The 22,626-nt window shown below is 51.6% G+C and overlaps 1 protein-coding gene across 1 annotated transcript; it reads right to left on the bottom strand.

Annotated features, from left to right (window-relative positions):
* Positions 1–3,143: 3,143 nt before the first annotated feature.
* On the bottom strand, positions 3,144–22,372 carry LOC133354920 (transcription initiation factor TFIID subunit 4-like). Its single transcript, XM_061572109.1, has 13 exons — positions 21,388–22,372; positions 20,569–20,681; positions 19,068–19,190; positions 17,574–17,663; positions 15,100–15,255; positions 13,151–13,232; positions 11,821–11,950; positions 11,038–11,207; positions 9,287–9,417; positions 9,005–9,130; positions 7,528–7,584; positions 6,950–7,069; positions 3,144–4,808 (listed from the first exon to the last, which is right to left on the bottom strand). Exons 1-13 carry the CDS (start codon positions 21,623–21,625, stop codon positions 4,542–4,544), a joined length of 1,803 nt encoding a protein of 600 aa, XP_061428093.1. The 5' UTR covers positions 21,626–22,372; the 3' UTR covers positions 3,144–4,541.
* Positions 22,373–22,626: the final 254 nt, after the last annotated feature.

Raw genomic sequence — 22,626 nt, 5'->3', positions numbered from 1 at the left:
GCGTGTGTGTGTATGTAGGCGCGTGTGTGTGTATGTAGGAGCTGTGTGTATTATGTAGGGCACGTGTGTGTGTATGTAGGGGCTGTGTGTATGTATGTAGGCGCGTGTGTGTGTATGTAGGCGCGTGTGTGTGTATGTAGGGGCTGTGTGTATTATGTAGGCGCGTGTGTGTGTATGTAGGCGCGTGTGTGTGTATGTAGGGGCTGTGTGTATGTATGTAGGCGCGTGTGTGTGTACGTAGGCGCGTGTGTGTGTATGTAGGGGCTTGTGTGTATTATGTAGGCGCGTGTTGTGTGTATGTAGGCGCGTGTGTGGTGTATGTAGGCGCGTGTGTGTGTATGTAGGGGCTGTGTGTATTATGTAGGCGCGTGTGTGTGTATGTAGGGGCTGTGTGTATGTATGTAGGCGCGTGTGTGTGTATGTAGGCGCGTGTGTGTGTATGTAGGGGCTGTGTGTATGTATGTAGGCGCGTGTGTGTGTATGTAGGGGCTGTGTGTATGTATGTAGGCGCGTGTGTGTATGTAGGGGCTGTGTGTATGTATGTAGGCGCGTGCTGTGTGTATGTAGGGGCTGTGTGTATGTATGTAGGCGCGTGTGTGTATGTAGGGGCTGTGTGTATGTATGTAGGCGCGTGTTGTGTATGTAGGCGCGTGTGTGTATGTAGGGGCTGTGTGTATGTAGGGGCTGTGTATGTATGTAGGCGCGTGTGTGTATGTAGGGGCTGTGTGTATTTATGTAGGCGCGTGTGTGTGTATGTAGGGGCTGTGTGTATGTATGTAGGCGCGTGTGTGTATGTAGGGGCTGGTGTGTATGGTATGTTGGCGCGTGTGTGTGTATGTAGGGGCTGTGTGTATGTATGTAGGCGTTGTGTGTGTATGTAGGGGCTGTGTGTATGTATGTAGGCGCGTGTTGTGTATGTAGGGGCTGTGTGTATGTATGTAGGCGCGTGTGTGTATGTAGGGGCTGTGTGTATGTATGTAGGCGCGTGTGTGTTGTATGTAGGGGCTGTGTGTATTATTGTAGGCGCGTGTGTGTATGTAGGGGCTGTGTGTGACCCGTGGCACCTGCTGGGGTCTGGCCCCGTGACCTCCTGCCAGCGGGCGTTCGACACTTCACGTGGCCTCAACGTGCACCTAGCCTGGCACAAGCGCCGTGGTGACGTCACCGCCACTTAGTGGCGAATGGCGGTTGTTGTTGTCATTGTTGTGTATGTAGAATTTCAATTGACAACACAAGTGACCTTAATCGGGGTTAGTTTAACGCGTTGTAGGCATTCGCGGACACGATATTATTCATAATAAAGGGGGGTTTTGGGGTTAGATCGCGTAAGTATAAATGTTTGTGTCGTAACCCTCCACCACCCGACACAGCCAATTAGTTGAAAGCGATAAATGCGTGCCCAAGCCACTGCACCACGACTCTCCTGGGTTCCAGGTCGGTCACGGAACACCACCAGTGACCCATATCTCAACCGATCGTGGGCCTCCCCTAGGTCGACTCAGCCTCAAATGAGTACCTGGGCGGTGTGTAACATCGCCACTAGGGAGACAAAGGCGGTGGTGTTGGCCACCCACCCCCTCGTGTGCCGTTCCAGCCTTCATAGGTGCTCGCTAACGCACTTGCCCAACAGTCTGTTAAGTCAACACGGGGGATCTTTGTCTTTGTATGTAGCGCATAGGTTGTCTAGGAATGTGTTTGTGTGCGAGGGAGCGGTGGTTCCGTGGTTGGCGCACTGCGAATGCATAGCCAGTCCTTGGCACTCCCGTTTAGGTTGACTCGGCATTAAAATGCGACACACAAACGGGCCGGGTGTCGTTCTTGCCCCCACCCCCCACGCAACCTTCGTTTCTGTGCTGGATAAAAAAAATAATGTGACTCCCACCCCCCCAAAAAAAAGCCTTGTGGAGGCTATACGGGGGACCTTGTATGTGCCAGTCGTAGTAGGTGTGTCTGGCCGTGAGGTTTGGCCTGCTTAGCCAGCCGAAGAGAGCGACGCGTTCTCAAATCTGCTCTGCCGTGGAAATGTCCTTTGGTTGCCAACGCTTTCACGAGGTCCCTTTTTAATCAACACAATGGGAGGGTGTGGTGGCGTATGTTCCACCGTTCGTCATAGGTAATATCACCATCAGTAGGAGCGGAACATCGTCAGTTGCAGAAGAATGATCGTGGGTAGCCATGTATCATCATCATCGATAATTGATTATCATTCGCAGCAGAAATGAGCGAAGTTCTTCATTAGAATGACCATCATCTGCAGCACGAACATGTGGAAGATTGCCCACAATCATTACGTTGTCAGGACCTATTTAAGAAATATCTTTGTATTTCCTTTGCCAACACCTACGTTCTATTTATTCCCCACCAAATAGATGTTTTTTTAAATATACAGCTGCTTGAAATATATACTGAATGGACGAAATGTGTAAAATTTATATTCGCAAATTATCCGATCCATTTTACAAAATAGAACAAGAATGCGTTTTGTTCACAACATAGCCATCATTTTAGAGTTTTCTGCTGACAAGTGAGCCGTGTCGTTTTAAAACAAACTTGGAAGCAATAAAAAAAAATACATTAAAAATTTGGTGTTAATAAAATTGCATGACGTACCTGCCTTGAATACAATAAACATTTAAATGGACAGGAAAGTATAAAAAAATTTAAAGATTACAAATATAGCATTTAAATAAAATTTAATTGGTAGAAAAAGGTTTATTTTGTATCACAAAGCTATCAATTTTGTATTTTTAAAAAATGTTAAAATGATGCTGTGCGCACAGTTTCATAATAATTTATAGCCCTTTCTCAATCCACTCCTGGATGAAAGCCTCCCCACACCACCGTGTGGATCATGGTGGGGGGGGTGGCGCGTAGTTTGACAATCACCACGCATGTGGTTTGGCCCGGTATCGGTGGTGAGATATCTGTGGCCAGACATCAAACCCGAGGTCACGGAGTTCACACAGCGGAGTGCTGCCAACATCTCCTGCGCCACCACCGCTCCCCGACAAAGTGCGCGCGCGTGGTGTTTTGTCCCACCCATCCTCCTCCGTGTGCCACTGTTTACGAGGCAACACGGGGCCCCCGACCCCTTTTGCGTCTCTCTTTGTAATGTACGACACGGAAGAAGAAGAAAAAAAAAACTACGCACACCGTGAAAATAAATGTAGACAATATTTACTTTAGAGCAAAAAATTATTGAAAATAAAGAATCTTAGTTATTAGGATATTTTTTTCTTATAAAATGCATACAAGACTCGTATATATATCTCGTACTCCCGACTTCTCAGTTCGCGTGCCGCTGGTTCAAAGTTCTATTAAAATACCACTTCTCAAATTCTCATTTATAAACACCACATGTATTAAAGTCCTCGCCTCGTATTTACACACACACACATACACACAATGTACAACGCACGCGCGCGCGCGGGCAGTGAAGGGGGCGTAAGGGGGGGGCCCTCTTACTACACAAGAACGAGCCCTCTTTTTTTTCCTGACGGCACACACACACACACACAGGTCAAGTGCAATTGTTTTTCATTTCCTGTCCCTCTGCAGGTCGTGTACACGAGTCTCGACGCCGCGAGCGATACGAACCGGTGCGTGTAAAAAATAAAAAAACACACACAAACGCCGCACCAGATGGACACGCGTGCACGCACGCACAAACAAACAAGACCTCTGGCGATTAAAAAAAAAACCTCGCGACGTGTTGACCGCGCGTGATTATAGCGTCGGAGGGGTGCTGGTAGGCGGTGGGGAGGGGGGGTGGGGCGCGGATGGCGGTGACTCGGGGGTTGCGGTTAGAGGCAAGGCCCCCCTTTCTCCACCCTCGCCACCATTCATTGGTTCTGTGGGGTGAGGGGGGCGGCTACGTGTGTACGGAAGGGAGCCCTTCGGTAAGAACCGCGTTTTTTGCGAGCTGCCTCAATTTGGCGTCTCGCGGTCGATCGGTTAGTGGGGGGGGTCTGGTCGTTGTCGTCGTTCGGGCATTTGTCGGTCGTTTGTTAGTTCGGTCGGCTGGTCGTTCGTTCGATGGGTCATGTGGGTCAAACGGTTGGCGGGGGGGGGGGGGGAGGCGAGTCGCTCCGTCGGTCATTCGTTTGGTCGGCAAGTCGGTCATTCGCTCTCTCGCAAGAGCGGTCGGTCTGTCGGTCAGTCAATTCGGTCGGTCGACGAGTCACGTTCCATGTGTCGGTGCGGTCCCGGGTTGACCAGTGCGAGGAACTGGCGTCCGTCCGTCCGCTCTCTCTCTCTCTCTCCTTGAGCCGAGGCGACGTTGCACGTCGGCCACCGTCATCCTCGCAAGCCGTCCGCTGCCGTGCAAGTCAAACTTCCGCTCCAAGCGGAGGGGAAGGGCCCAAAACACCGACCGCGGCCCGGTCCGGTCCCCGCCAAACCGGGAGGTAGACCCGGTTAGATTCCAGCACCCGGGGCGTCGGGGAGGGGGGGGGGGGCGATCTCGGCGCCTCCGATCTCTCTGTCTCTCTGTGCCCCCCCACCCCTCGCCCTCGTCGGCGGCCCGAGACGTAAAGCGAGCGTCACTTGAGCTGCGCGCGGTACAGCACGCGCGAGTGCGCCGTCTCGCGATCTTGTTCCAGCAAGAAGACGAGGTCGCGCAGGTTGACCCTGGTGAAGCGCGCTCGCTGCGACGGTCTCGTCGGCGTGCCCGGCACCCCGCCGCCGCCGCCGCCGCCGCCGCCACCGCCGCCGCCGGGCCCCGCGACGGCCTCCGCCGCCCCCCCGCCGCTGCCTCCCGCCGCGCCGGTGCCGCCGGAAGACGAAGCGCCGGGCCCCCCACCCCCGGCCTGGAGAGACGGAGGTAAAACATCACTCTCGTGTCCCCACCACCACCACCACCGCCACCACCACCGCCACCGCCGCCGCCGCCACCGCCACCACCACCACCGCCGCCGCCACCACCACCACCACCACCACCGCCGCATGTAGCGCGCGTACGCCGCGACCGTGCGGATCGCTCCGAAGCGACGGCGCGTCGGTACGAGACGTAATGCCTCGCCCACGAGGAGACCCCCCCCCTCCCCCGAGCCGATCCACTGCTGGATGAAGGCTTCGCCACGGCCGTGTGGCTCTGTGGGAGTCGTTTGACCGTACCTCACCACGCCAGTCTCAGTGCGCGCTGCCAAAGTCAGGAGGAGCCCAGGACCCGTTTAGATTCCACTCGCCGATGACCCGAGCCGTGGCCGGAAAATCCAACTCGGGGATCGCCGGGTTCGCAGCGCATTTGCCAACAAATGCTTCAACAAAATGTAGTTGTATAGCTTTAATATTTACTTTTTGTATGCGTGGGCAAGGAAATGAGAGTTTCCGGGGGGTGGAGGGGGGGGGAAACACCCACTGCGATGGTTTTGTAGGGTCAAACTGAACCCTGACCTTACGACAAATCCACCCAACCGATTCTGCACTGCCTCCTGCAGGTTCGCCTTGTACGAACGCTGCGAGGCCAACGCACGAACGTGGAACTAGGCAGTGAGCTGCGCTACTGAAGGTTGGCAGCGATCGCGATGAGGTCGAATGGCGAAGATGAATGCCGGGTCACCGAGACCCCCGCGAGCAGAGATGGCGGTACGGACGGCGTGGAGATTTGACTCCGATTGGAGACTGTGAGCTGGCACCGACCGCTGAGATCCAGAGTTCGAATCCGGATTTCAGCTGCCCAACCGTGAATAAACCGGGTTTCTCAAGTGCAGTGTGTTGTAGGGGGCACAGGCGGTGCATCTTGCCAGCCACCTCAGTGTGTCAACCCACGGCACCTGGGTCTGTCCTGTGATCTCCTGCCGGCAGGCGTTCTACACTTCACGTGGCCTTAAAGTGGCACATAGCCTGGCACAAGCGCCGTGGTAACGTCACCGCCACGTAGTGGTGAATGGCGGTTGTTGTTGTTGCATGTGTACAATTATTTGCGCGCGTGTGTACGCGTCTGCGTTTAGTAGGGAGCACAGGTGGTGCATCGGCCAGTCATCTCAGTGCGTCAACCCACGGCACCTGGGTCTGTCCCGTGACCTCCCGCCAGCGGGCGTTCCGACACTTCAGTGGCACTAAAGTTCACACACAGCCTGGCACAAGCGCTGTGAAGTCACCGACACCTTAGTGGTTGATAATTGTTTTTTTACCCTTCTATCTGGCAACAAAACTGACACCTATTTTTACAAGGAGTCATGTTTACATAGACCACAATACCTGCAGTCATAATGCAAACAAAAAACATAACTCTGATAATGTGCACTGTCCTTGAAGTTGATTCCAATTATCATATTTTTTACTGGCAAATGAGGTTCCAATGGTGTAAATGCTTACCCCGAGCTCTCATACTCTGATAGTGCGCTGTCTTTGAGTTGTACGCCTTTTGGCTTCATCTGGTCCAACACCAATGGAGACTAGGCTCTAAGGAAAGCTGTCTCAGGTGTGGACCAATCAACTTCAAGAACAGTGCACATTATCAGAGTTATGTTTTTTGTTTGCATTATGACTGCAGGTATTGTGGTCTATGTAAACATGACTCCTTGTAAAAATAGGTGTCAGTTTTGTTGCCAGATAGAAGGGTAAAAAAACAATTATCATATTTTTAACTGGCAAATGAGGTTCCAATGGTGTAAACCTTAGTGGTTGTTGTTGTTGTTGTGTGTACTACAGTGGGGAGGTTTGGCGTATCATTTAGCTCGCGGGGCTATAGAAATCCGGTTCCATTCCCGCTCACGGTCAAAGTCAGTGACGAATTTCTGAACCTGTCCTGCGCCTGCCATAGGTCGACTCAAACGAGTACCTGGTGCGATGAGTAAACATCAGCACTGGCCGGGTGACAAAGGGTGCCGGGCAGGGTGCTGACCACAGCACTTGCCCCAACAGCCTGTTAAGGCTCCCTGGGGGGGGGGGGGGGATCTTTTGTCTTTGTACACGCGTGACGGTGCGAGTTGCACGCTCCCCCCACCTCCCCCGGCGTGCCCGGCCCTGGCGAATCGAGTTTCCGCTTCTTGCGTGGCCCGATTGCCGCGAGCGCCGTCAGGTTCGCTTCTCGCTGGCGCATCTGAGCCAGCTCCGCTTGCTGCATCTATGGGTGAGGAAGGGGAGGGAGAGAAAGGCGGACGGGTCAGGAGGCGAGGGGGGGGTCATTTGTGCGAGTCTGGTGGTGTCGTTCACTCGTTGAAAGCCGCCACCGTCGCGCTGCGATCGTTGCGACCTCGGCCGGGCGGCGGTAGATTGTAAGCCAGCCGCTGGCGGCGAAGGTTGGTGGATCATCCCGTGGGCATCATCAAGGTGCCGTACTATGGCTCGCCAGGAGAACGCGGCGCGGAAAATTGCAGACGAGGATCACCCGTCCCCTTCTGTATGGGATGGGGGTGTTTCCCCCCCGTGCGTGCGAATCGTGTCCGGTCACTCTGGGCGTGGTGGTGGTGGCCACCCCACCCCTCCCCCCCCCCTTGCACACAGTGCCAGCCTTCAAAAAGGTGCTCACTAACAGCACTTGCCCCCTAAAAATTGTTAAGGCTATACGAGGGATCTTTATACCTCTTTTGCTTTCTGCTTGAGCCGGGCTTGTTCTGGGTCTTCTTGTCGAGACCGACTCTGCAGACAGAGAGGGAGAGACAGAGGGAGGGACACAGACAGACAGAGACGGAGCACCAGCATGAGAGACCCCGCGTCGTGTGCAAGCGACAGCCGGAGTTACATTGGCCGGGGGGGCCCTGTCACCGAAGTCGACGTCGCCTTGCGTGACCTCGACGTTCAAACGACCCCGACCTTGACCCCGACCATGACCCCGTAAGCCCGATGCCAGGACCGCTCCTGGGTCAGAGAGCAGTGGTCGGCGTCAGCTTGGGTCATCGGCGTAGTGAACGCCTGACGGCCGAATGGTTGGACGTTTCACACACACTTTACACGCGTATATAACTCTTATATAAGCACACAACTTTATCAATCTGTGATGAACGCTGCATTTTCCGTCGCTTTCATGCAGGGGGCGCTGCAAACCTACGCGCCCCCTGCATGAACGACGGAGGCGCAGGGACAGACGTTCGATTACGTTGGAATCGAACTGCAGACGGCGGTCTTCTCGCACGGCTAGCTCTGTGTCGCCTTATCTCGATCCCGCAATCCCAAACAGGTGAAAGTCCGCATCGAACCGAACCCCCGGCAAGGCCATCTACTTAACGACGAGAGAAAATTCACACGAAATGTCCTTTTCAATTAAGTCTTCCAGATGTAAAATGATGTAAGCTTTTAATGAAGAAATAAAATTATCCAATTCAAAACATAACACAATTAAAAGATGTTTAATTTTTTTACTTCAAAACGGAGCATCGGGTGCTTGCGTGAATGCGTCGTTCGTGTTCAATGTTTAATCGTGACTTTCCAAGCCGAAGGCCGTAAATGGACAACCCCCAGTATAATAATATATATGGAACAGGTGTGTCAATAACACCGCCCTGAAAATATATATATATATATAAAATCTACAGCTGCCGCGCATTTGTGCGGTATCTGTGGCCGGAGTAGAGAGTGGGAGTTATGTCAGGGTGACGCACGAAGCCGGCTCAACGCTGTGGGTTGTGGGTGACGTCACCACCGCGCAACTTGTCTGCTCGCGTGCCAGTCAGCGAAACTTTATATATATAAAAAAGGGTTCCTCATTGACTCTGGTCAAGTATCACAGACAGAGAGAGAGAGCACGCGCAGGAGAGAATGCCCTCGCAGAGCCTGTGGCATCCAAGGGCACGGGTTCACCCGATTGCATACAAAGGATAAGCAACAACGCAGCTTTAGAATTTCTCGCAAACATACGCACACCCTCTGTCGTGCAGTGTTCCGGTCGTAGGCTTTTGGTTGATCTCCTTATCGTTTCTTTCGTGGTGACTTTCAGGCTCACCCCAAATTCTGTCTGACTACAATTCGGCTTGGTGAGAGAGAGCGAGATAGAGAGGTTTTACTCTCGTATCCGGACCCCACGCCCCACATCTCTCCACGCCAACATCAAGAGAGCAACAACCTTGGCCGCCCTGAGTAGAATCTCGCGCTCCTGCTCATCCTTGCGCTGCTTCTCCAGGCGGTCGAGCTGCTCGAAGAACCTCAGCTGAGACCTCACGTCGCTCATCTGCTCCGAGTCGTCCGAGTCCTGCGGGCGTGCGTGCGGGCGAGTAGGGGAGGGGGGGATTGCACAGGCGAGGAGTATGCGGGTGAGAGGACGAGTGAGTTTGACGGCGAGTGTGTGGGCGAATACGGGAGCAGGGCAGTTCAGTGCACATCGATCGTCTGGGTGCGGTGCACTCACCCTGTACGTCTCCGTGCGGTGCTGTGCGATGACGCTCAGCCTCTCCACCAGGTTCTTGAGCCTCTCCTGCGCCGCGTGCGACACCAACCCCACCACGTCCGCAGGCACCTCCGTCACGCCGTACCGCCGGCCTGACACGTACACACCGCACACACACCACAGGTACACGCACACGTACACACCGCACACACACCACAGGTACACGCACGCGTACACACCGCACACACACCATACACACCACACAGGTACACGCACGCGTAAACACCGCACACACACCACACACCACACGTACACGCACGCGTACACACCGCACACATACCACACACATACCACACACGTACACGCACGCACATTCTAGAAATTAGCTCAATCAGAGACAATCTAATTGACACAACTCCCTGTATGCAGAACCACATCACCATGATCAATATCACTACCATTACCATCCCAAATCACCATCGCTACCAGAATCATAAACATCAACTTCATCATCATTACCACCATCACCACTAACAGACAGCAGCCCAATTACCACAACGATCTCATGTCAATTACCACCACCACCACCCATATCTTCATTATCATCACCACCAATATAAACATTATCACTACAACCACCACAATTTTCATCACAACCAGCACTGCCACCAACACACGCCCAAAGTCAATCGTCATCATCATTTTCCCGGGGTAGAGAAAGTGAGCTCTACATGGTGAGACTGCACCATCTAGTGGTAACTCAACATTCGTCACTTAACTCACAGCCTGGATCCTGTCAAAAGAATGTGGAATTGCCACCAGAGTATACCGAAACACAGTAAAACCTTGGATTGCGAGTAATTTGGTCTGCGAGTGTTTTGAAAGACGAGCAACATTTTAAAATAAATATTAATTTGATAAACGAGCGAGGTCTTGCAATACGAGTAGTACGTGTATACGCTTTGTCTGCCCAGCGTCACGTGATCACAACTGATATACGAGTGCTTTGGATTACAAACACGTTTCCGGAACGAATTATGCTCGCAATCCAAGGTTTTACTGTACCTGGATGCTCTGCCCTCACCACCAGCACCGGGGAGACGACAATATCCGGGTGTTCCGTGCCGACCCCACACTACTCCCCGGCAATCACACGTCGGGCGACTTGGCCAAACGGGTGCTCGCTAACGCACGACGCCTCACCCTGCTGCCGTGTCACAACCGCTAACGGGCCAATCATTACCACCGCCACCAGTAGCAGCCAAATAATGAAAATCATAACCACCAATTCTACTACCACCACCACCTTCCACCACCAGTGCCAGTCACCAAGCCCGCCATCACCACGACCGCACCCGCGAGTCCAATCGGTCGATCTTAACGGAGCTTCGCTTGCTAAAGGCGTGCTACCGGTTGGGCGAGTCATGGCCATGCATCTGTGTCCGTGGGGAGCGGTAGGGGAGTGGTAGTGTAGCGGTTCGCTCGCTGCGCTACGAACCTGGCGACACGAGTTCGATTCCCGCTCAAGGCCAACACCGGTGACGATTAATTATCTGAACCGGTCCTGGGTCGACTCAGCCCCAAAACGAGTACCCGGTGCTGCGTGCAAACATCACCACTAGGGCGTGGTGCTGGCCACCCATCCCTTTGTGTGCGCCGTGGCGGCCTTCACAGGTGCCGCTCGCTAACAGCACTTGCCCCGATAGTCTCTTAATGCTGTACGGGGGGGATCTTTGTCTTTGTGCATCCGCTCGCTTGTGCCGCATTCTCACCAATGTCGAGCAGGCGGCGCTGGAGGGGCCCTGCCGACAGGAAGGCCTCGTCACGGCACGAGCGGATCTGCGTCCCCACCGTGTCGGAGCCCGTGGCCGCGATGCGTGCGCTCTCCTCGTTGATGTTCACGCCCGCCATGGAGGCGACGTCGTTGATGTCGTCATCGTCCCTGGTGAGGGAGGGGGAGCGAGGGACGGGGATAGAGAAGGGGAGACTCGCGACTTGCTTACCCAGGGGGAAGGGCTCACCAAAGCCTCGCAACTCTTGCGGGTGGGTCCTGCCACGGTGATTGTTGCTACGTGCAATGATTATTGCGACGTGTCTGTGCTCTGGATACTTTGCATATTGCTACCCTGCAATGTCCTGTCGCTTCCGCCACTGCTGAGGGTCTTGTCCCTATGTAACTATGAATGTCCATGAAACTCCATGGTTCTCCATGTAACTCTACAGATCTCCATGCAACTCTATGTAACTGCAACGCCTCGCAACCGCTGCCACTGCCGACGGTCTTGAGCTGCGGTCGTCCGTGTAACAGAGCTGCTTGGCTCAATGGGGGTCTCACCAACTGAAATAAAATTCAGATTCCGAGCAGGCATGCTGATTCATGTGCGCGTGCATGTGCGTACGTGCATGTGCGTGCGTGCGTGCATGTGCGTGTGCGTGCATGTGCGTGCATGTGCGTGCGTGCGCGTGCGTGCGCGTGCATGCGCGTGCATGTGCGTGCGTGCATGTGCGTGCGTGCGTGTGCGTGCATGTGCTTGCATGCGTAAGGGTCCCCCTACTTGAAAGTGCCGCCCCCAGGATCCTTCATCTTCCCCTTCTGGCTCGCCGATGCCTGCAGCCCGGTGGCTCCCGGCACGCCTGTGGGGGGTGGCCTGATGAGAGCAGGGCCCTGAGTCTTGACCACCGTGCCTGGTGGGGGATGGGGGGAGAGGGGTTGCAACGGGGTCAAACACGGGTACCGCGTCAGCACCGCGGGCTGTTAACCCTTTGCCGTTCCGATGACGTCCGCAAGTTGCAGGGTGTTTGTTCCATTCACTGCCGAATCTCAGAAACGCGCAAAGAGGGCGGCTCGGCTTTCATTTTATTTCGAGAGGCATAGCGCCGCTGTTTGTTAAAGACCGTGGACCGTACTCACCGCAGAGAACCGTAGCGACACGACCACCGCACTCCATTACAGCCGATGCCAAACTGTGCCCCACTGCCCACCCCGTATGGCCCTTAACTTCCAATTCCTTTCGGAATCGATTTAGATTCCATTTCGAATTGAATCCGTGCCGCTGCCGCAAACGTACGCAATTGCAACGGAAGTCGGAAGAAAAACTGATGACGTACACGTCATCGGAAAAGGGTCAACGGGACCGAGTAAACACTTTGGAAGAGCATAAAGGTCAACTTTAGGGATATAATATGGAAACGGCAACACGTGTTACTCTACGGGACAGAGTTGAACTTGAACAGCATGTGCAGCCACTTTGTTTATCCACTGCTAGGTGAGAGCCTCTCTGCACCTGTGTGGACCGTGGGCTTGTTATAATATGACCCTGCAGGTCGACGCAAGTTGGTGGCGGCGGGGAGCGTAGAAGAGGAACCATAGGAGTATGGTACAACGGTGGATGTTGTTGCAGTGCCCTCTGCCACCTCCATTGCCAGAAATGCAAAATTCGGGTGCAATTTGCGTAAACCGTAGGTAATCTCAGTTACCGTGGAGGTGAGAAATCATTTGAACAAAAAGTCGGCAAACGATTTTCAATCGATCGTTAGGCGCCTCGTCGGAAGGCAGAAATTCAACGAGTGAAGGAGCATCGCGCATCGAGCCAAACCAGACGAGCGAACCAATCTTCTTCTGTTCCATAGAAGTGGCAGCATAACAAGGGTAGATCGAGTTCAGAGAGCCCGTGTAAGGACATCAAACGGATGAGGAATGAGCTAACGTAGTCCGGCCGGCAAGCGAGCGAGTGCTGGCGACACTTATTCACGTCGTTTGTCGAGGACGCTCTGACGACTCGTTCACCAGATATACGTGCCGCCCGCCGGAAGTCCCGATCCAGTTTACGATCACCGATCGATGGATCGGGGGGTGAATCGTAGGTCGCCGAGCGCATTGCTCACCGGGCTTGATGTGTGTACTGCCGCGAGCCTGCGACTGCAGCACAATCTGCTTCACTCCACCCCCATGCTGCGTCGTCAGAACCTACAACACAAAGACAAAAGATCCCCCCCCATCCCCCGTAGAGCCTTAACAGACGGTCACGGGGCATGCGCCGTTAAGCGAGCACCTACGGAGGCCAGCACGGCACACGAGGGCGTCGGTGGCCTCGCACACCGCACCAGGGACTCATCTGAGGCTGAATCGACCTAGGGGAGGCCCAGGACAGGTTCAGATATTCGTCACTGGTGTTGGCCATGAGCGGGAATCAAACTCGGGCCGCCGGGTTTGTAGCGAAGCGAAGCGCTAACCGCCACACGTACACACACACATACAAACACCCATACACATGCCTAACACTCACGTACACACATGCTCACACACACACACCGCATTACACCCTTGTTAAGATAATGAGATCACTGGGGAGAATTCTGTCAATAGGCATCTATTAATAAACCAGCAAATTCGTTTTAAATGCCAGAGACAGGATAGATAGAGCAGAGCAATGCGAAAATATCGCCATTGATTCTTGACGCGCGTTCGACTACACGAAACAATGGGAGCACCAGTATCGCTGCAGCCACCGCCACCACCACCGCCACCGTTATCCCCATCACTGCCACGAGTGCCAACAGCACCACGAATAGCAAAACACAAACGTATCAACGCAAGCATATCAACACGGATACAGCGGCCGTGAGCTCTCCCCATAATTGCCGGTGCCGCCACCACCACCACCATCATCATGGCTCGTGACAAGGCCTAGCTGGAGCAAGTTCGCCGCTTGTTGCAGAGGTTCACCGTTCAAATCCAGCGGCCGCCCTGCTTATTCTTGCGGGTGTAGTATCCAGTCACATAATGTTTCCCCAGTGGATGTTACGGATGCCCCCGATGTCATTCGCAAGAGTGACCTATCGAGTCGGCGTCGGGGTCCAGATTTGCCATATTTGAAGAATTCGAATGATATTCATATTATAGCAATAATTTCCCTAACGCTCGTTGCTTGAGTTCCCACCTGGTTAAACAAAATAAACTAAACATCAGTGACTTATGATAATTGGTTTTTTACCCTTCTATCTGGCAACAAAACTAACACCTTTTTTACAAGGAGTCATGTTTGCATAGACCACAATACCTGCAGCCATAATGCAAACAAAAAACTTAACTCTGATAATATATATCCACTGTCCTTGAAATTGATTGGTCCACACCGAGACAGCTTTCCTTAGAGCCTAGTCTCACATGGGTTGGACCAGATGACGCCAAAAGGCGCATAACTCAAAGACAATGCACCATCAGAGTATGAGAGCTGGGGGTAAGCATTTACACCATTGGAACCTCATTTGCCAGTAAAACATATGAGAATTGTTTTTTTACCCTTCTATCTGGCAACAAAACTGACACCTTTTTTACAAGGAGTCATGTTTGCAAACATGTTTGCAAATATTTTTTACTGGCAAATGAGGTTCCAATGGTGTAAATCAGTGACTTAATTTTACTGTCAATTTGAGAATATTTACCACCACCATCACGAAGATCACAATCCTCTCCGTCACTACGACACGACTACCATCGCTACCACCACGACCATCAACAGGATCATCACCAGTCTAACCATCGAACAAAGACGGTGGACTGCATCGTGCACTTTCAGATGCGCTTCTGTGGCTGTCTGGAACCCTCTTCCCCTCGATATTAGAAAGCCACTGGAGCTATGCACTTTTAAATTTAAATTGAAAACTAATTTCAGCACGGATGTTCATACTGAGCTGTCGTTCCTCCGCACCTCCGATTAGCACGGTTTGGCGACGTAGGGTGCGAAAGAAGTCAAACATACACATACATACAGCCATACCACCACTACTGCCAACACATCAATACCACCACCACCACTTCACCACCTCCGTACCGTGTGTAGCGGTGCCTGCGCCGCGTGCGTCTGCGCTCCCAGGGGTCGCGCGGCGCCGGTCGAGGTCGCCGGGGGTCCGATCGCGTTGAGCTGCGGGGCCGACTGGGTCGGCGCTTGCGGGTTCTGCGCCAGGTAGCGCACGGCCGGCAGGCTTTTCTGCGAGAGAGCGCGCCGGCACGGCATGAGCCATCGTTCCCGGCGCCGGGATTCGCTCCGGCGCGCCTCGGTGAATCGGTGAGAGCGAGAGAACCGCCGCCGCCGGAGAGCAACGGAGCGACGCTGCAACTCCAACGGCAATGCGGTGCCTCGTCACCCATTTGTCGTCACAATCACAAGTCGAGAATAGAAGATGTTTCTTCTAACCTCGCTTGTACAGACACGTTTGTTCCGAACGACTCGCGCGTACTTCCTGCTCCTGGGGGTTCGGTCTGCCGCGCCACTGCGGCGTACGACGCTCCGCGGTTGGGATTTTAACGACCGACGCTTCTCAAGTGCAACCGAGTGAACCGTCACGATTCGGGACGACAATTCTACTTATCTCATTTGTACTTCCTATCTCGTACGCAAACATCCGGTCTAAATCTCGTCTCTCGTCTATTATTCCCAGCTTGTTTGCATACGCAATCATGTTCGTTGTCTTATTTACTCCGTCTTTGTCTGTATTTGCTATCTTGTACGGAACATCTTGTTCAACTACGTCTTGTCTCTATTGCACTCTCGTCTGTGCCTGTACGCGTGGATGTATGTGGGACTTCTTTCGCACCGTACGTAGCCAGCCGCGTCAATCTGAGGTGCCTTTGGCTCCTGGTCTGTTTTACCTGCTCTGCCCTTTTTATGTTATCCATTTGTTCTCTCTCTGTTGTAATTCCTGTCTGAAATATAAGCCATTCGCAGAGATAACATACTAAATTAATTTTTTTTTTCTTTAAACGTTGTATGTTCAAGGCCTTCCATTAAGAAGCAGCAAAAATAACTCGAATAAAAATGTCCCCATTTTATTCTGTTAGGCGAGTACATTATCATTTGCCATCATGGAATTGTTTGTGTACCTGTCATACACCGTGATCTGTGTTTGTACAGCCCTGAAATTAACCGTCTGTAATTGGATGAAATCCATCACATCTAAGCTCATTTCAAACAAAAACTCTCCAACTGCATCCTCAACGCACTTATTTGACGTAATGTAAAGAACGTCCAAGAACACTTTTTTCATAAGGACGTATAGATTTGTACACGTCCAATTGGTCTTTCATTTGAGTAAAAGACACTTTAATCTAATTAAAAATCAATCTGAAAAGTTAATCGTGGGCGACTGGACCAAGACCAATAACTACGCTTGAAAATGGCATCTTTTTGTTTCCCTATACTTTGCAACACTTTTTCTGACATAAGGTATTCCAACGGTTTTAATGTAATTTTGGGGTGCTGATTCCAAATCTGGCATCAGTTTTAGTCTATCACATCAGGTTTTTGAGATATTAAATATTGCATTTTCAATAAAAACTGCAGAAGAAAAGTGTTAAATAAATGTGGATATCTACATAAAATGATATTATAAACACACTATCCTAAAAATACAGCACCATGTTTTAACACTAAAGCAGTCACTGACTCGCAACAACTTGCAATCATAAGTGACAGGGTTAATTTCGGGTAAAATCAATGAAAATGGGGTATGCCGATAGCATAAAAATAATGTGATAGAGCAAATCTGAGATCAGATTTGGAATCAGCACCCTGAAATTAGTCTAAAACAGCTGCAAAAGTCCAGGCCAGAAAAACATGTTTTTTTTTGTTGACCAGTGTCGATATTGTCGTATCGTTTGTTCTTGTAACTTTATGATCTGTCCCCGCTGGACATCTGCCAAAAAAGAGCTTCACAGCTCTTCGGATTCCTCCGGGACAAACAAATACTCTGATATTCTAGGTTCTTTCGGTAAAGTCACGTAGAAGGGAAATAATAAAATAATATTAATATAAAAAATATGTTTCACGTGTTTTAATTATTTTATTATTTTATTATTTCCCTTCTACGTGACTTTACCGAAAGAACCAAGAATACGAATCCCTGCAGTCACGAAAGCTTTAAATAAAAAACAAATACTCTGATGCCGATGATTCGAGCGCTGCGGCTGAAACCAGAATTAACGCGCAGGATTCTGAGCGGTCGCCGGCTCCAGTGTCTCCAACAGAGGTCGCAACCGGGTACCCGATACCCGTACCCTACCCGACACCCGGCTACCCATTTGCGACCCTGGTGCGGCCGGGTACGGGTAAGGAATCAAAACCCGTTTGCGACCTCTGGTCTCCAACCGGCATCGACCACGGTGAGAACCACCGGATCCACCCCATCCAACTCATCGGTCTCAAGTGCCACGGCCGCCACGACACCACGTGGGTGCTCGTCGCAGCGCCGCGGTGGTGTCGCGGGGTCTCTGCGCGCGGCTTTGCGTGGGTCGGCTGCGAGGACAAACCTTGAGGAAGGGCACGAGGTAGGGCTGTGGCGACGACTTGAGCTCCTTCTGCAGCCGCGATGTGAACTCCTCCGGTTCCATCTTGGCATCCTGGACAACAATCGCAAATTGTTGTTGTCGTCGTCATCGCCAATTGTCATCACAATTGTCATCATCATCACCACCATTATCATCATCATGGTGCGAAAGAAGTTCAACACACATGCATCATTGCGACAATCATAACCATTATAACCATTATCACCATTATCATCACCAATATTGCCACCACCATCGATGTCACGACTATCATCATTATTACCATTTTCCCCGACCATAATTATAGCCATCACCATTAATAGTATTATCAATACCTTTACCAACATCATGATCATCATCATCGCCTTATAATCATCACCATCACGCAACCATTAAATTCATCACCATCACCAGCATCATCACTACTATCAACAAGGTCGCCATCAATTTCGTTACCGACCGGCCTCGACAGCTGTCCGTTCGCGCGAACGGACACCAGGTGAATGGCCTGAAATCCCCAGTCTATCCGTCTTGCTCTCTCTCTCTCGCTCTCTTCACCTTGCCGTCCAAGCACGCGCTGTCGCGAGCACTCTCCGCCAATCACTCGGCACCGATCGCTTTGCAACTACTCGCAGGACGGCGCGCGAGGCCATTGGCTTTGCCACGTCATTACGTCTCTCAGGTCACACCCTCTCAATCAACAACCAAAAAAACGAACGCAAACTCGCATTCGGCAAAAGGGGATTTTCTTTTTTGCGTGTTTTTTTTTCATTGCAATTGAAAATTCTTGTCCCTGACTATTCGGTCTCGAGTTAAAACAGCACTCTCACCTAGGCCTCGGCAAGGTAAGGTAATTGTACCCTTTTTACCGGGTAAAAGGGTAAAGGTGTCGACATGCCAAGGGGTAAAGCTAAAGGGTAGGGTAAAAGGTAGGCTCGTTGCATTTTATCTTTTACCTTACCTGCTAAAGGGTAAAAGGTAGGGTAGAGTGATTGTATTGTGGCAAGTTAAAAGGTAGGGTAAAGGTAGGCTCGTTGTTTTTAAATCCATTATATTAAGTTCACTTGCTTGCTTGCGCGCTTACGACCGTGCAAATCTTTTGGTCGTTTTTTAACCCACTTCCCGTGATCCAATCGAGCTGACATTTTGCACACAGACTCGTTGTGCGTGACAATTTATTTTCGTGAAAAATTTTTTCAAAATTTTTCCACTTTTTAGGAAAAAAAAATTTCATATTTAATTTAAAATACCAATGTGATAAAAATGAAACTCTTACTCAAGAAAAACAGAAATCAATAATAAAATAAAAACCGATGCCACGCATATAAAGGATTTATAGTGAAAAACTTTGTTTTTACGGGTTAATTTTTTACACTTTTACCTTACCTTGCCGAGGCCTACTCTCGCCCCCAACAACCTGTGGAGGCCATACACGGGGGAGGGGGGGGGGCGGTCTTTGCATTCAACTGCACCCACCAGGAGGTTTTGCACCAGCTCCTTGACGTTGCGCGTCGTCTCGGGCGACTGCTGGCCGGACGACGCCAGCTTGATGAGCGTCGAGAGGAAGTTCTTGCACTTCTTGACGTTCTCCATCACCTCCTGTGAATAGGGAGGGAGGGAGGGAGCCACGCAAGCGGACAAAAGGAAGAGATGGCGTACAGGGAAATAATTTTAAACTATTAAAACTAGTTCTTTTTCAGAAACGACCTGGCCACAAATGATAGCTCAACAAAGTGGCTTATCACGTGGAAATATATAGCAGCCAAATATTTCCAAACGTGGAGGGAAAAACCGGAGGAGCCGGAGAAAAATTCACGTGACCACGGGGAGAGGGACACACAAAATATACGGCAGGTGTCAAGGGTCGGGATCGAAGCCATGGCATCCTGGACACCAGGCAAGGTAGTTAACATCCCGGGAGTTAGTTAAACATTTTCTTACAATCTATTTTTCTTTATTCAAAGCATGGATATGTGTGGGCCACCTTATGAGCGCTCCCGTTGTTTCAAGGGCACATACTGTCCACGTTCCCTCCCCCAGAATATTAATTCCCCCCCCCACAGTAACTAATGTTCAAGAATATTGGTTCCGCTTACGAATATTTGTACTCCCTTATTTTATTACAGCAATGTAACCTTTCTTCGCGCGTTGTGCAATTTGCATGCGAATGTTTTTGAAGATAGCTTTCCAAACTTGTTTTGGAAACAGCTGCTTATTTTGCTTTTTTGGTAGTTTTACTTTTTCACAACGCATGAACGGTTTTCACTTTTCCCTCACCAATGTAAGCGGCTAACCCTTAACCTGACTGTTAACGCCTTACCCGTAACCCACTGGTCCAACCCTGTGGGTACAAATAAGTAAATGGAAACATGTTTGCCAGTGGAATCGCATGTTCGTACACCATAGGGGAAAAAAATATTTTGGGGCAACCAAAAGTTGTTTACACCGGCACTGCTGAGAACTTTGGCTCAGACCTGGGTTTCAGCTGTCGGTAATTAATTCGGCTTCTCAAGTATAACGAGTTTATGATCTCAGCCAAATCACTGACGGCTGCTCGAAACACGCGCACTTGAAGGGATCTCAGGTGATATCCACTTCAGAGTGGAGTGCTCTGAATGCGGAGGGTAGCACACTGCTCTGCAAAAGATTCACATGGATACTTCCGTTTGGTGACATGACTCCGATAGCACAAATATGGATAAAATCGTTGAATAATTTTACGTTTTCTACGCATGCGTTTAAGTAGGAATCAAAATAAAATCTATGTTCAACTTATTTTGTACCGTGCGTAGCCAACCATGTTAATAATACGTGTGGAAGAAGGACATCAAACTAAACACAAAATCAGTTCTAAAGAAGTGAGTTATCAATCTAGACGATTTAGAAGTTCACCGCCCTAGTGACTTCCTAACATCGGAAGGAAGGGCGTTCCAGACGGCCGCAGGAGGAGGCGTGGCAGGGCACCGTGTGGGCGTACCGGCGTGAAGACGAGCGGAGGCTGGCTGGCGGGAAGAGCGGGCCCTGCGGGAGGGGCCGGCGTGGCAGCGGCGAGCGTGGGTGCCCCCCCACCGGCGGCGTCACCGATGCAATCTTGACACGGGGCACGCGCAGCGGGGCAAACGTTAAAAAGAGTGACGCGAAACCCCGGTGCCCGACGTCGACCGACCCCAAGCCTCTCGTTCTCCTGCCGAACGACGCCGAGCATCTCGCATCGTACATCGGCGGGCCTCCCAAATTCCGCTATTTCCTTACCACAGCTACCGCTGGACACCTGGACCGTACCGTGTCACATGACACCCACCCGGAATATGTTCACACTCACTCGTGGTGAATGGAGCCCTTGCGCTGATGACACTGGGCTAGAGTTGCGCTGTTCATGGGCTAACAGAGCCCGGGTTGGGTTTTCAGTGGCGACGGTGGTGGCGGAAGTGGTGGTGAGTGGGCGCCACGGTGGCGAGATATTAACTACCTCGCCTGGTATGCAGGAGGTCTTGGATTCGATCCAGATCCTGACACCTGTTGTATATTTGGAGTTTGTGTGTCTCTCTCCCCGTGGTCGCGTGTGTATTTTTCTCTGAGTCCTCTGGCTTATAAACACGCGTTTAGAGTATCTTGCCGCTGCTATAAATGTCCACGTGATAAGCCCACTTCATTGAGCTTTCATTTGTGGCCAGGTCGCTTCTTAAAAATAAGCTATACAGCTCTGTGGGCATCACCTTGTTTTGTTTAAGTCTGGGTGGTGGTTAATGGTTGCCGAGTGCGGTGGCGCACGGAGAGACGAAGGTAGCGCGGGTACCTGCAGCGCGGCCAGCCGCACTCCCTGCTGCGGTTGAGTGGCGGGGCTGGCGGCCGGTGGGCTGGGGGCGTGCGCCACCGTGGCCACGGTGGGGGAGGGGGGCACGGGGGCGGCGTGGGGGGCGGCGCCACCGGCCTGCGCCAGCACCGACTGCTGGATGAGGAAGAGCTGGCCCTGCTCGCCGGCGCGCACCATCACCGTACCTGCGGGTGGGCACAAGCCAAAGATCCCCCCCCATGTAGCTTTCAACAGACTGTTGGGGCAAGTGTCGTTCGCAAGCGCCTATTATGGGCCGTAGGCGCTACAAGTCACGTGCCTACTCTGTCGACCAGTGCCTGCTCCAGCCTACCGGCGGCCCAGACTATAATCGGTGAGAAGTCCTGTGTCCATTAATCTGCACATACGCAAAATAAAAATACATAGGACTCAAATAAACATTCATGTAATTTCTAACGATGATCATATTTTTTTTTTAAACCCTCTGTCCTTTCCACTGCTGAATAAGGGCCTCCCCATTCCATGCGGCCATGTGGATGGTTATTCCAACACACTTCACCACGCTCTGGCCGGTGCAGTTGAGTGAAGATGGAGAGCAGACCCATCAGGACGGTAGCAGCAAAGTACAACAACAATGGGGAAGGTTTTCGCACTGCCCTCTGCTGCCCACAATGCAGCACAGCGCGGTAGGCGCACGTGACAGGCTCGCACACTTCGAGCGCTCCCGTCATGACGATTGTTTACTTTTATTATTATTACTGCACTTGTTTACGCGAAAGCCCTCAACGAATCTGAAACTCTCTTACAGGACGGTTCTGCCAAGTGCTCTGTGGTAAGGGGGCAATATTGCTACGTGTGATCGCAATTACGTAATTTGCAGGTCATTTTTTACATCCGAATGTTTTGCTAAATAATACATCGGATGTTTTGTCTTTTTGGCTCTGCGAGGAAACCCATACAGAACGGGGGACAGAACGTACAAATTCCACACAGGTAAGGCGCCCGAGTCGGGAATCGAACCCAGGACGTTTATTGGTGCCTTGAAGCACAAGCACACCACCCAGCCGCCCAATATCTCTCGCCAAAGTCTCCTTCGCAAGAGGGACCTGTGACCACAAGTGACAACAGCACAAATAGATTTCAGTGCTGTCCAACGGCTCATTTCAGCGTCTACGGCACTCAATGAAGTGTATTGTTGTTGTTGTTGCTGCTGCTGCTACATATTTAGAAAGTACAGGGGAG

The sequence above is a fragment of the Lethenteron reissneri genome, chromosome 49 (assembly GCF_015708825.2).
Source record: "Lethenteron reissneri isolate LAM-NWPU_2019-01 chromosome 49, ASM1570882v1, whole genome shotgun sequence".
NCBI classification, from domain to species: Eukaryota; Metazoa; Chordata; class Hyperoartia; order Petromyzontiformes; family Petromyzontidae; genus Lethenteron; species Lethenteron reissneri.
Note: the sequence above shows the minus strand (reverse complement) of the source record. Positions and strands in the feature narration are given on the sequence as shown.